The sequence below is a fragment of the Pinus tabuliformis genome, chromosome 6, assembly GCF_031772625.1.
Source record: "Pinus tabuliformis cultivar Carrire ecotype Pingquan chromosome 6, CPIR1, whole genome shotgun sequence".
In the NCBI taxonomy this organism is placed as follows: Eukaryota; Viridiplantae; Streptophyta; class Pinopsida; order Pinales; family Pinaceae; genus Pinus; species Pinus tabuliformis.
This window is the reverse complement of record NC_142292.1, coordinates 1,441,550,525-1,441,563,991: the sequence shown is the minus strand read 5'-3', so window position 1 is coordinate 1,441,563,991 and position 13,467 is coordinate 1,441,550,525. Positions and strand designations below refer to the sequence as shown.

At 35.7% G+C, this 13,467-nt stretch overlaps 1 protein-coding gene across 1 annotated transcript in view; it reads right to left on the bottom strand.

Annotated features, from left to right (window-relative positions):
* Positions 1-13,467, bottom strand: part of LOC149264027 (myosin-1-like) — a 202,120-nt gene that overhangs the window by 85,087 nt on the left and 103,566 nt on the right. The window contains exons 12-14 of the mRNA XM_089427361.1: positions 12,344-12,462; positions 12,078-12,230; positions 11,853-11,942 (exon numbers count right to left, since the gene is read on the bottom strand). Coding sequence (XP_089283487.1) covers positions 11,853-11,942; positions 12,078-12,230; positions 12,344-12,462 — 362 coding nt within the window. The remainder of the gene's footprint in view (positions 1-11,852; positions 11,943-12,077; positions 12,231-12,343; positions 12,463-13,467) is intronic.

Sequence of the window (13,467 nt, the reverse complement as noted above, 5' to 3'; positions counted from 1 at the left end):
ATTATTTTGCTAAATTTTAAACCTTTGATCCCTAGGGGTTAAGTCAAAGTCAAATTTTTGGGAAATTAACTCAAAAAATTTTATTTTTGAGTTAATTAAAAAGCATTTAATTAAAATTTTCGAATTTCCCCAAATATTTAAATATTTCGACGGATGAGATTAAAAGAAATTTTAATCTTCATCAACGGTTGAGATTATTTTGACAAAGATCAATCGAACTAGCCGTTGGAGGATTTATCTTTAAATAGGAGGTCATTTGTTAATCCATTCATCCGACCTTTAAGTCGTGTGCTTAACAAAAAACTCTTGTGTAATCTTTTTATGGATAATAAAAAAAGACTTTGGGGTTAAGATCTGTTGGTGTTACTCTTCATGGGAATATTGTAAGATGTATTGTTTTCATGCATAATTTTTTCTAAAGCCATTGATGATAGCTTCTAAAGAGTGATTTGAATATAGGTATCTTGCTTGATTGCTGCAGTTTGACTAATAATCTAAATTTTGAACGTAATAGCAAGTATCTCTATTTGTTTAAGTTTTATTATTATTTTCTCGCTCTATTTTTAATGGCTGAATCGAGTTTTGCAGGGAAATCTTGATTTAGGATTCTCAGGTGTTAGGGGAAGTTTTCAGTTGGACCAGCCAACTCAGGATCCGTGTTTTCTAAAGAGCCTAGCAGAATTAATCCTAGGCTTATCATAAGATTTTTTTTTTTTGATACATGAGGGTTTCGAGTTAGCACCTTTAAATTTTAAAAATCTTTTAATTTATGTGCAACATAATGATAGACTTGGTTGATTAGAGCCTACAATTTGTAAATTTTGTAATTATTTTTTTTAGCATGGGTTTTTTTGGGTTTTAGTTTTATCATTGTATATATCATTTGGGTGTTTTATTGTTGTCATGCAGCTACAGATCTGAGGAAGAAATTTGTGTAGAGTCCAGATCTAGGACCTGGAAGGTAAGATCTGGATCTTTGGAGTTTATCAACATAATTTTCCAGGAATATTATTCAAATTTTTGTAGTCAAAGGGTTTGAAAATTTTAAATCTGGAAATTTTTACAAGGGTTTCAAGGAAATCTGAAGCAAAAAGATTCGACAAATTAATCAGAACTTTTGGAAATGTTTTAAAAGGTTTTCTAGCTACCACTTATCTATTGACTGAGTTTTCCGAATTGCTACCTAGGGTTTTTTATTTTTTGCTGCAGAAAATTTTGAATTTTTTAGAGAACCCTCTATTCCCCCATCCTCTACCATTCTCCATCTGTTGCACCTGCACAACAAAACAAACATTTGATTTTTTTTTCTCTTTGCTTCATTTGTATGTGTTAGGTTAGGTTTAGGTTTTACTTTTTTATTATTATTTTTATTTATGTTAGGTTAGGTTTAGGATTTTTTTTATTATTTTTAGTTTAGTTAGTTCTTTTCTATTTCATTTGATTTTTTTAGTTTGGTTAACTTATTCCTTTTTTATTTTAAATTTGATTTTTATTATTTGTGTTTGTTTAGTTTAGAATTTGGGTTAGATTTATTTTATTTTGTCTTTTAGATTCGTTTTGATTTAAAATTTGATTTTTTATTTTTATTTTTCGTCTTGTTTTGATTTCACATTTTCTTTTTTACTTTTACTTTTACTTATGATTTTTTATTTCCTTTCCTTTTTTTTTTAATTTTTATTTTGCTTTATAAATTAAAAAATCAAATAAAAAATTAAAACATTAAAACATCTAAAAAATTTAAAATTTGTTTGGTGACTTTAGAATTGCTGAGGAATTAAATCAAAAGAGGAATTAAAAATTTAATTTCTTTACCACATTAAATTAATTGCCTAAAGAATAATTAAATTGTTAATCTAAAGTTCCTTGGTGTCCTTTCGTGGTAGTAATTTCTTTATTGTCAAGTGCCATTAATGTTTTAAAATCATTGACTACTAGAGAATGATAAATTATTCTAGACTTGGGTTATTAATTTAAATCATTTTAAATCTGGAATCATTACTTAGCATTTAAATTTCATAATTTTTCACAAGATTTAATCGCTAGAAACTCTTGCATGATAAAGTTTTGGGCATTCACATTTAATTGTTCACAATAGTCGCTTTGCCACATTTATAAATTGCTTTGGGTAACTTGTTCTCATTTAGTTTATGGCTAATTGAATATTAAGGCACTGGTCTATAATCATTTTTATCTTGTGATTATGTTTTATATTATTTAATCTATCCATCTCAATTGACCAAGATTAGTTCTAATTTCATCAAGTTGTCCATCTTGAAGTTTCCTAAACCCTGTGTTTCATAGGCTATCCTCATTCATTCCTCTTAGGGACTGCCCCCGCCCCGCCCTGACTTGTCTAGGAGAGAGTCTAAACGGAGTAAGGATTAGAGTGACATCCCTTACTTTGAGCGTTGTCGTGGCGCCTAGACACTTTGTGCGATAACAAGCCTCATTGGCCCTATCCATGGCTTCATACAAATAAGTCATTCCAGGCTTGTCCCCATCTACCAATCTCAGAACCTTTACTATAGGTTGACTAATTGAACACACTTCTTCTACTCCCTGCCAAAATGTGTCAGTGTACACCATTTTTGCAATGGTTCTTCCATCTTGTCTCTTGTTGTATCTACAATCATGCCACTCATCAAAAGCAAACATTTGCTTCAACTCAAACTGGCATCGAAGCAAAGGCAGAAAAGTAATAAAGTTGGTGGCAAAACGTGTGATTGCAGGGTGTTGCAACTCCTTGTTTCTAGTGTATCCCCTCATGAGGCTAAAAACAAAAGCATGGTTATATATAAACTTGGGGACGCTCCTAGCCATATCAATCACCTCCTTGATGAAGGAGAATTTCCCCATATCCTCAAGCATCAAATCAATACAAAATGTTGCACATCGAGTCCGGAACAATATGTGGTGCCTCTCCATAAGCATCTTGTTGACAAACACATAATTAGTTGCATTATCTGTTATGACTTGCAACACATTCTGCACACCAATCTCCCAAATGAATCCATCTAACAACTCACATATCAATGTTGCATCTTTCATATGTGTTGATGCATCCATTGATTTAATAAACATGGTACCTTTAGGACAATCTACCAAGAAATTTAGAAGGGTCCTACGCTTCCTATCTGTCCAACCATCAAACATCACTGTGAATCCAAACACCTCCCATATATGTTTCAACTACGCCAATCTAGAGTTGATGTCCTGCGTTTTCTACTTGAAGGATTGGCCCCTGCACCTCCTCATATGTAGCACTTTTGTACCCTAGGCCCACAATAGCAATAGCATCACATGTTGGCTACCAAAATGGATTGATTTTGGTGACGCTGAGAGGTAAGTCGCTCCAGAAAAGACACCTCCCCATAACTCTATTTGCTTCTTGCTTCTCCTTTTTTTAACAACTGACTTTATGGAAGGTTGTGCTCCATGTTCGGTTCATCGAACAAAAAAGGATGACCTCCCACTCCCAGTAACATTAGCACTAGCAAGTGATGTTGTGGAGCCCCTCCCACTACCCTCGGCCTCAAAATTGGAAGAAGATATCCCAAAATATTTACCTGCACGTTCAACCTTGTTTCTTCCTACCTCTTCTTTCTTTCTATCTCTTTCCTCCATTTCTTGAAGAGCTTTGTGTAAGCTCCGCACTTGATTCTGAACAAAGCCCAACTTCATGTCCAAGGAGTCTAGCCAAATCATATTTCAATCACGTAACCCCTCCCCTCCTGTCATCTTGTCCCCACATAATTTGCATGTTAGCTATGCCCAATTTGTCCCATCATTAGGTCCCCATACTCCCAAAATGGGTCCAAGGGCTTTGGCATATTTGTAGTGTATTAATTCAAACCTAGAGCATCAAAAAAGCAAAACATTGGCATTAAACCCCCATACACAAAAAAAAAAAAAAAAAAATAGCCACCTCATTTTTAAAAATAATTTTCGTACTACATTACTTGCAATGAAAAATGGTAATAAGAGGGTGCATAAGAAAATTAAAAAAGAAAAACGAAGCTTGCTGTCCAAATATGGAGAAAACCCTTGAATTGGTTCATGGGCATGAAAATCATAGCAAATGGTTAAAAAAAAAAAACAAACAAACAAACAAACAAAGCAAGCCAAATGTTGGTAGGCAAAGAGGCAAGCAAGCATAACCCTAAATCTATGAAAAAAATCTTTCTCATAGGGGTTTTTAAGAACAGACATGTTAATGGAAGAAATGAAGTTTTTTTCACTGTTCTTGAATCTTTGATCCACAAAAAAAAATTGGTTGGTGATGATAATGGTTAATTGATCCTCAATCCCTCCTTCAAAACCACTACAAAACTCTTTCGCTTCCTTCTCCAAGATCAAAAAAGCAAAATGACAAAAAATAACCACATAAAACACTTTTGTAGCTCGCCCCCCGCTACACTAGTTTTTGTTGATAATATTAAATGAGGTATGTATGCTCTCAAGAATCTTGTCACTAACCTTGATGCTTTGTCGCTTCCTTCCTTTGCCTTTCTTCTTGATCTAGAACTTCTCTCCTTGGCTTCTTCTAGAGAAACTCAGTCTTTATCCTTGTTACTGCTCCTTCTTGACTTTACCTAGAGAATCTCAGTCTCTAGGTCTAACTAGTTTCCTCTAGAGAAACTCGGTCTCTAGATATTTACTTCAACCCCTAAGAAGAGTCCTTCTCTTGTTGCCCCAGAAGAAACTTTGTTGCCCAGAAGAAGCTTTGCCACCCTAACTTTGCATTGCCCAGAAGGAACTTCATTATACCCAGAAGATAGTCTCCCAGAAGAAACTTCGTTATACCCAGAAGATAGTCTCCCAGAAGAAACTTCGCACTTCCCTTTTCTGCTCCTTCTTTGCACTCCTTTTCACCCTTTATTCACGATTCTTTCTAGACCAAATTCAGATCGAACTTTTTGCTTCGAATGGAGGTCGAGTTAGGCTATTTATAAACCTCTTCACTGGGTCTTGAGGCCAACTTGACAGCTGGAATTAGGCCAACATCAGCTAGAGAGATCCTTCATCGTTTGTAAGCCGACTTGAAGAGGTTAGGTGACAAGTTCTTGGAGGATACTTTACATAGACAATATTGACCTTTTACAAAGTGTAACATGACTTCATTTACATGACAATGTCTCTTACATTTTATGACTAGATGATAAATAAATCCTAAAGAGTCTCAATGGGAGTCTTGACTCAAAAACACAATCCCTTGCTTATGAAACGCATGAAGCAAGTCAATATAATAAACTTCTTTTTCTTATTTACATCTCGTTACATAAAATCATAATTACATGTCATTATGAAGACCAAACCTAGTTACACTTTTCAACACTCCCTCTTAACAAGGGAGGTATTCATAATGGTACTAGGACTTTCTCAATCTAAAGAATCTCTCATAAAAAGAATTCGGATTTGTAACTCACTTGTACAGCATCATATCAACCAGCATTGTTATATAGCAAGGCCTTGACGGCTCTATCTCTCCACAAGATCAAAGCACAATGCTTGTGAGACCAATGACTTATAGACACACTCATCATTGTCTCTCTCGGAACATACCTCACTCGGTTCTCTCAGGATATGCTCCACAAGGACTATTCTTTTCTTGGACTCCCCAGTCCCACAAAGAATATTGGTCCTCTATGACTACTCTTTCATGGGATGCCCTATCTCATCCCCTAAGAGTATCGAATGCTAAATGATTACTCAATCCTCCATTCTGTCTTCCTAGGTGAAGATCAAAACAACATGTCTATCTCTCCTTTTTAAACTAGAAGGTTTTATTCCATTAAATGAATGTACTCATTCCTATCACAAAGGAATGTACTTTCTCAGTTTCTTCCAAGTACGAAACTTTATATCAAGCTCCCTCTTAACCAGGGACCTATCGCAACTCTTCATGTGGAGATCCAAAATCAACCAGTTGAATGAAGAGCTCCTTCCTTCGATGTCATGAATTTCTTCTTTGTTAACGAGTCTTCATCTTTGGGAACTTCTATATAGGGCACAGATCATCCATCACTTTTATCCATGAGTTAGTCATGTACTTATCAGAAAGTGATATATCAAATTTTCCATTTGGCTTTGCTTCATGTCATTTTGCTTTCATGCCATATTTTTCGGAAGGACAATACATCCTTCTATATGGTCTACTTGGAAGTCATTCATAGATCTTCCCTTTGACAGTTCTACATAAGCCCAATCAAATGTTAGTTCAAAAATAATCAATGAACACTTCAAATCAAAATTACCTCAGTGATGATCTTTCACCACGACATCTTCATGTAAGTATCAGCATCTTGCACGTAGATTGAGACATCTCCCCCAGATATCCATTGTCAAGGGTCTCTATCTTTTTTGCCTTCCATCAGAGCCTTCACATCCTTCCAGGAGATCTTCTAGCCAAATCTTCTTAGACTTCAGATGTTGAATGCCTTCTACCTTTGTTGTATATTATCACGATCTCTTCGTATCTTTTCACACTTCATTCCCGGGAGCTTCCAATCATAGTTCCTTAATTGTAGCCAGCTTCCTCATGATTCATATGAGAACATATTATGTTGATTTCATCTAGTGTAACTTATGTTTTGCTGCAATCTTTCGGAGGAGGAGATCTTTTCTTCTCTTGATCATATTTCCCAGGATGGAAATAGTGATCCATATTATCTGCAATCATATGACATGACTTTCATAATTATCTATGTAAGCATACATACCTCATTTGATAATATCATTCCAATTGTTGTGATTTCTCAATTGGATCATTACCTTTGCTATGGGAGCCCAAGAGTAAAAGTAGCATGAGGATTGAAAGGTCAACAACGCGCAGTCAAATACTTGAGAGACACTGTAGGGCTAGGTGAGTGCATTCAGACACTCAATAGGCAGTTGCAATTACTCGATATATTTGTGAGTGATTAAGGCTCACTCTATTGCAGTGATAGCAGCTCGACACAGGCAATGCGAATTGGCCAGTTGCAGTAGGCAAGGTTCAATTTCAGCCAAAGAGACTCTAGCACAGAGGCATCAGCAGTGCGATATCAGAGTAGCGCAGTGGTAGTGTGGATCAATTCGGCTCTAGCATGTTCCTATAGGCTAGAAAGTGGCTGATATACTCACAAAGGCCTTGGGTAGGGCAAAGTTTGTCTATTTTAGGGAGCAGTTGGGAGTAGTGGAGAACACCTTCCTTGCTAAGAACGAGTGTTTGTTTTTTTATTGTGGTAGCAGTAAATAGGTATTATATTCTCTATGATGTCTACGAGGCTAAGGAACATGAGATCTCCAAAACCCTGAAAAGGTTTTACGAGAAAACACTTCGAGACACCTCAATTAAATTAATTAGCTAATAATTAAATATTTCCTAACTTAGGAAAATTGGTTAATTAAAATGAATTAATTGAGGAAGTTTGATTTTGCTGTAGAGACTTCCGAAAAGGTTAATTGACAGAGTCAAGATGATCTTAGCCATCGATTGAGATGTGATCGTGGTCGTTGAAACTCCAACAAGAGATTATAAGAGCAAATCGAAGGTTTTGGAGCAGGCATCAGTTGTGAGTCAAGCAATTAGACTACCCAGTTGCAGTGACTCAGCAAGGGCGCAGTTGAAGCTAGGGAAACATCAGTAGCATGGGTTCAACAAAAATTTGGGAGCAAGATTCCGAAGGAGATTTCCCTAGTATTTTCTAGTGTCTGAGAGACGGGAAGAAGAGATTGAATTATCTACAGAGGAGGTCGTATTTAGCCAGCTCGAGTAGCTAGTAGATAATGCGAGTGGCAAATGAGCTCATTCAATGAGTCAAAGACCTAATCTATCATTCAATGGCAGAGCGAGTGGGCCTAGAGCAATACAGAAGACAAGATGACTTGCAGAAGGGAGATTCTGAGTCTGAACGAATTTCATGAGAGCAGGAGTGCGCATTTCCCAGAGGCAATGTGAATAGCCTAGGAGAGTGTGAGTTGCCTGGAGAGGGCCAATTTGAGTAGCAAAGGGAGACAGCTAGTCTCCAGTAAATTTTGCCAGTGAAGATCAGCATTTGCCGAAGAATTGCCAGTGAAAGGCAACCAGTTGTAATTTCTCCTAAATTGTTGAATAATAATAAAAGCCTCATCTGCTGCATTGGTTTTCCCTTCGGGGGCTTTCCAGGGACATTTGTCCAAAAATAACATTGTCATATTTTTATGTGTGCGCGCATTATTTTCACAGTTTCATATTTCATTTTCCACAATTTTTTTATTTGTGAAGATTGCAATTGTGAATTATTCGCTATTTGTCGTAAAATTAATTTACAGAAGACAAATAAACTACACAAGTTAGGAGAGTAATATCCAATAATTGCCATCGTGGAAATTTCACATCTAGTTCTATACACAATATAAAGTTGGAAATCCCTAACCAAGCCTAGGAAAGTTTTTCACCTCTTCATCTTTATTTCATTTAAATCCCTGCTCTAATCTCCGAGCTCACCAAGATAAGCATCACTTCCCCCTTTTCTTTCTATCATGAAGAAGCATTTGTTAGTACATTAGTCTTATGCAAAGGCTAGGGACCTCTAAACCAGTACTTTTTTATTTTTGTACACTAAAACAATTAGTTGTTATATAAATTGAAAGAAGACATTTTTCAGGGATGATTTTAGTTGAGTCTTTGATATTCATCCTGTTAAAATCTGAAATTTCTATGTAAAAATTTAAAAATTCTTTGCAGTAACCTAAAAATTTTATGCAGAAAACTTAATGTACTTTGCAGAAAACTGAATGGAACTGAATGTACTTAACAGAAAGTTGAATGTACTTTGCAAAAAACTGAATGGAACTGAATGCACTTAACAGGAAGTTGAATGTACTTTGTAGAAAATTGAAAGTTCTATGATGTTACAACTATTTGAATCGCAGATTTTTTTTTCACAACTTTTCAGATCAGCAATTGTAGATAGAATATAAACTTAAAGATCATATGATGATAGCCAAGCACAAACATGAGACACTGAGAGTTAAGTCCAATGACCAGGGCAAAACCCACAAGGGGAAAACACAAATGATTCTTCTTCTATTAGATTTCTTCAATTGTTCAGCAGAGTAGAGAGAGAGAGAGAGAAAGAATGAGAATGAATCAAGTCACCAATGTCTAATAAACTTGTAGCTGAAGTACTCTTGTTTTTTGCTTGTAGATCTCCGCCTTCTCTTGATCAGACCTTGTCCTTCACACTTGCTCTAGCTCTTCCCTTGCTTTTGCTCTTCCTTTGCTTTCACACTTCTCGTGCACACACTCAACACTAGTTGTCCTTCACAATGAACATGTTATTACTCTCACTTGCTCTTGCTTAAATAAGTGAGAAAGGAGAGGAGTTACAAAATGAATCCATATCTTGAGCCATTAATAGGAGAACTGAATTCCATGAGGCAAGAATTACTTAAGGAGAAGTGTAACTCATCCCAAGAATAGAGAGAGAGGTACATATGTCTTGAGGAGTTACAATTCGAATTTGGAAGAGAGAGAGTTACACTTAGACATGAGAGAATATTTGGCGAGAGTTACAAATCAAATTGAATGAGGGAGTTACAAGTGCATTTAGTGAGGAGGAGTTACACTTTTGCCATACATTGAATTAGTGAGTGAGGGTTACATTCTCTTAAGTGTGGAGTTACTATTTTATTCCAACAGAGAAGTTCAATTTGCCAAGTAAGAGATTCTCAATTTAATTTACTTATTTCATGAGAGAATTCGTTTTTATTAATCCATTAAAGGTGAATGACTTTAGACTATTTTATAGATAATAGTATCAGAATAATAATAATACTAGTAAGGATAAATATATTAATTCTTGACTTACATAATCATGATTGATTTGATTTTAAAGTGGATTCCATATGTTGAAATCATCCTTGATCATTTAGGCATGACATTCTATTTTTGGAAAGTCACTTCCAAATTGAAATGTGACTTACTATTTTTGGAAAATCATATTAGAATTATTAGAAATGAGATTTTATTATAAGTGGTTCAAACAGAACTGAAATATATGATTTCTTCTAGGAGAAATTCATCTCTGAACTGCGAAATTTTAACACATTACTCATGGCATTTAATCAAATTGACAACTCCTTTCTTACAAAAACAATGCAAGCAAGATGTGCAAAATCTTTGTTTTGCACATAAACCCATCTACTTTTCTAATTCTTTCTCCACTATTTCCAACTATACCTTGAAAAGCTAAAACAAAATTGTAAAGATGGCCATGGAGCTCAATCAAATTCATAGCTTGATCAATTGATGGGGGAATTTTCTTTGCGCTCTTAGCTGGTTCCCTCATGAAAACATCTCAACTTAAAGTCTCCATAGAAGCAGAAGACACTCACGCCATGGTTCACATGATACGCACCATGATGAGGGTCAATTTTTGTCCACTGCTCCATCCATGGTTGAGATAGGCTAGCAAATAAATATCCAACTAAAAACCATGCAATCCCAATTGTTGGGCAACCTAAGCACAAGAACAAAGTTAGTGGGCTTGCCCCACCTACCAACAATCCATCAAAGGAGAGTTGGTGTGGCTTTTGATAGGCGAAACTAAGACCTACTGCGGACCAATGCATGGCCAATTGTTTTGCGTTGTGTATTTAATCTGGCATAATCCTTTCATTGCCACACCTAGCTCTCCAACTCAAACATTTTATTAGTGTCAAAAGGTCATTACGTTTTAGTAATCATTTGTTATCAGTTTGTATGCATAACTAAAAGCTTATCTACTATGAGTAAAATCTATGTTGATAAATTAGTCAAAGGCTTACCAAACTGCAAGACCACTTTTTTGTCATAAATAATCTTGTACCTTTATATATGTAGTAAATAATAAAAATGTTGTTAATCTTATTAAAAAAAAGGTTTCACTGACCCAGTCTACAAGCTCTTTTATCCTTACCTCTCTATAAGACAATCCCAACAACCAAATCCTACAAGCTTACCTATACAGAACCCTCAAAATTATACATGTCATACAACTCCTGGCCAAGGTTGAATAACAAACGTTTTACTTCTGCTAAAGGGATATCTGCCTTCAGTCTTCGAAGAGCACTTATCAAGATTTTTAAAAAACTAAAGTTCACTCTAACAAGGCAATGCAACAACGTGAGGGCAGTAAAACAAGACCCCATGACTAACTATACCTCACTTGATAACATCTGTGGGAAAAATATGGGGTATTTTATAGTTGTTAAATAAGATGGATAAAGCTGCCTTAACCACTCATGAGTCACAACTTTGAAAAATGTCTTTGTTTCCTCATTTGGAACATGTATCTCTTCCTATAAGTTAGTTTTCCTCTATCATATCTTTGAATCAAAGCTGACCAAACACTATCATGCTATATTTCACGTGTACAACTCATTCTCCATGATAGAGAAATACTGACAACTTCTGGCAGCCCTCCAACAGATACAAGGTTATGGAGTAAAAGCAGAAAGTATTAAATATTCTATCAAGTTTAAAGACACGGAAATTGAAGCAATTCTAATGCAAACAAGAAGTAATATTGTAACAAGCCCTTAACACATTTAGAATATTCACACTTTACACCAGTGAACAGTACTCACTATCTATATTTTTGACAAAACTACAATATTATGTTTAGAAACCCACAAGCATGACTGAGTTCCTACAACAACAATCTATCAGTAATCATTACTCAAAAGTGATAAAGCAAGTAAATAGAAGTAACTATGGATGAGAACATCAATCACTGTTAAAATGATTATAACCTTTAATGAAGCATTTGATTCACAAGAAAAAGTTGAGTATGTATTATACTTTAATTTATTCTCAATCTACACTGACAAAGTAACAGAATATCTACCTCTTGTTCAAGCTTAAGAAGATGACGGTTTAAGTGTTGCTGAAGTCTCTCATTTGCATAGTTTATGAAAAGCTGTTCGAAGCTATTCCTCTGCAAAAATAAAAGAGAACGTCAAAATACAAGCTCAAACTTCAGCTGCACTAAATAAAAATATTACAAAGTGCATCCATGAGTGATAAGAAAAGAAAAAATAGAAGTTGAAGAGGGGGCAGTCGATCCACTCACATTAAAAGACTCAAAGCCATAGATATCAAGAATACTTATCGAACTGCCTGATTGATGATTGGATAATGCTAGTGACTTGTTTATACAATCTATAAGCCAGTCAAATAAGTTTGTATAGATTACTTTTGCCAAAGCATCTCTAGCATCTGCTGCCTAAAATCAGCAAAGGTAATCAATTAGAAGTATCTAGGGTATAGAAAAGAAAACATGCCAGTGTTTACAGAAGCAATATTAAAGTAGGCACAACATGGAAAATGCTACCACACCTGTGATTGGGTAAGTTTTTGCATGGCATTTTCACTGCCATTATAAACCCTGTAAGTTGATAATACTTCCATGAGCTTCCCACCGCTGCAACCAAGCAGCTTCGCAGTATTTCTGACCGCTGTTACAAGAAATAAGTCAGAAAAGTATTATAATGAGCTTTAATAATATACTATCAAAACTAAGTTTATTAAAAGAATGTAACCCCGTGGTCAAAAGAATCTCAAAAATACACGATGGGTTTTTGGAGCAACATTTTGAGGTTCTAATCATCCTTCAACCAGAAAACAAATATATGAATTACATTCAAAAAACATCATCTTTGACTTTGATATGGTATTTCAACCATACACGAAAAAACACCAAAAATTTGCCCATTTTTCATGATTTCAAAAAAGAAACTATTACCCCTCATTTTAGGAGTACATATATGAAAACCTCATGTTTGACTTTGATATGGTAATTTCAACCATACATGAAAAAACACCAAAAATTTGTCAATTTTTTATGATTTCAAAAAGGAACTATTACCCCTCATGTTAGGAGTACAAATGACTTTTACAGTGCATTCAACACCACTGTAAGCCCAAGGTCATAAGTTAAGGCCTTGTAACAACCATGTGAGGCCTGGTATTAGGTGTCCAAGACCTTGTGTTGGTCGGGCATGTTACCCACCATTTTGTGGGTGATATCCCTAGGAGAAAAAAAAATTCCAAGATGGTCCTCAACCAGTGGCCAGCAGCCCCTTTGCAACAACCAACTAGCTCGTTGTGCCATTTCTCCGCCACCTGAGCCAGTCATGTGGTCCCTCACCCATCTGCCATGATCGTCTGTTTGAAGGTGGGCCTCCCGAACCTAAAAGTATGCCTTGTCATTTCGTAATTGAGTATTGTAGTTTGCTTATCATGGACACCTCTGGGCATGGCTTAATGGGGGGATTCGGTGGGAAGAACGGGTTAGGTTTGTGCTTTTGTCCCATATACCCTTTTTGGATGTTAACCTTGGATTCCAGTCCCGTGGGATCTCTTTAACTGATCCTTTTGGCTTTAGGGTTGGTACTTTATGGGAAACCCTGATTTTGGTTGCATGGTCCCGCTCCCTCATCCACATATATTGCCCCCTTGTC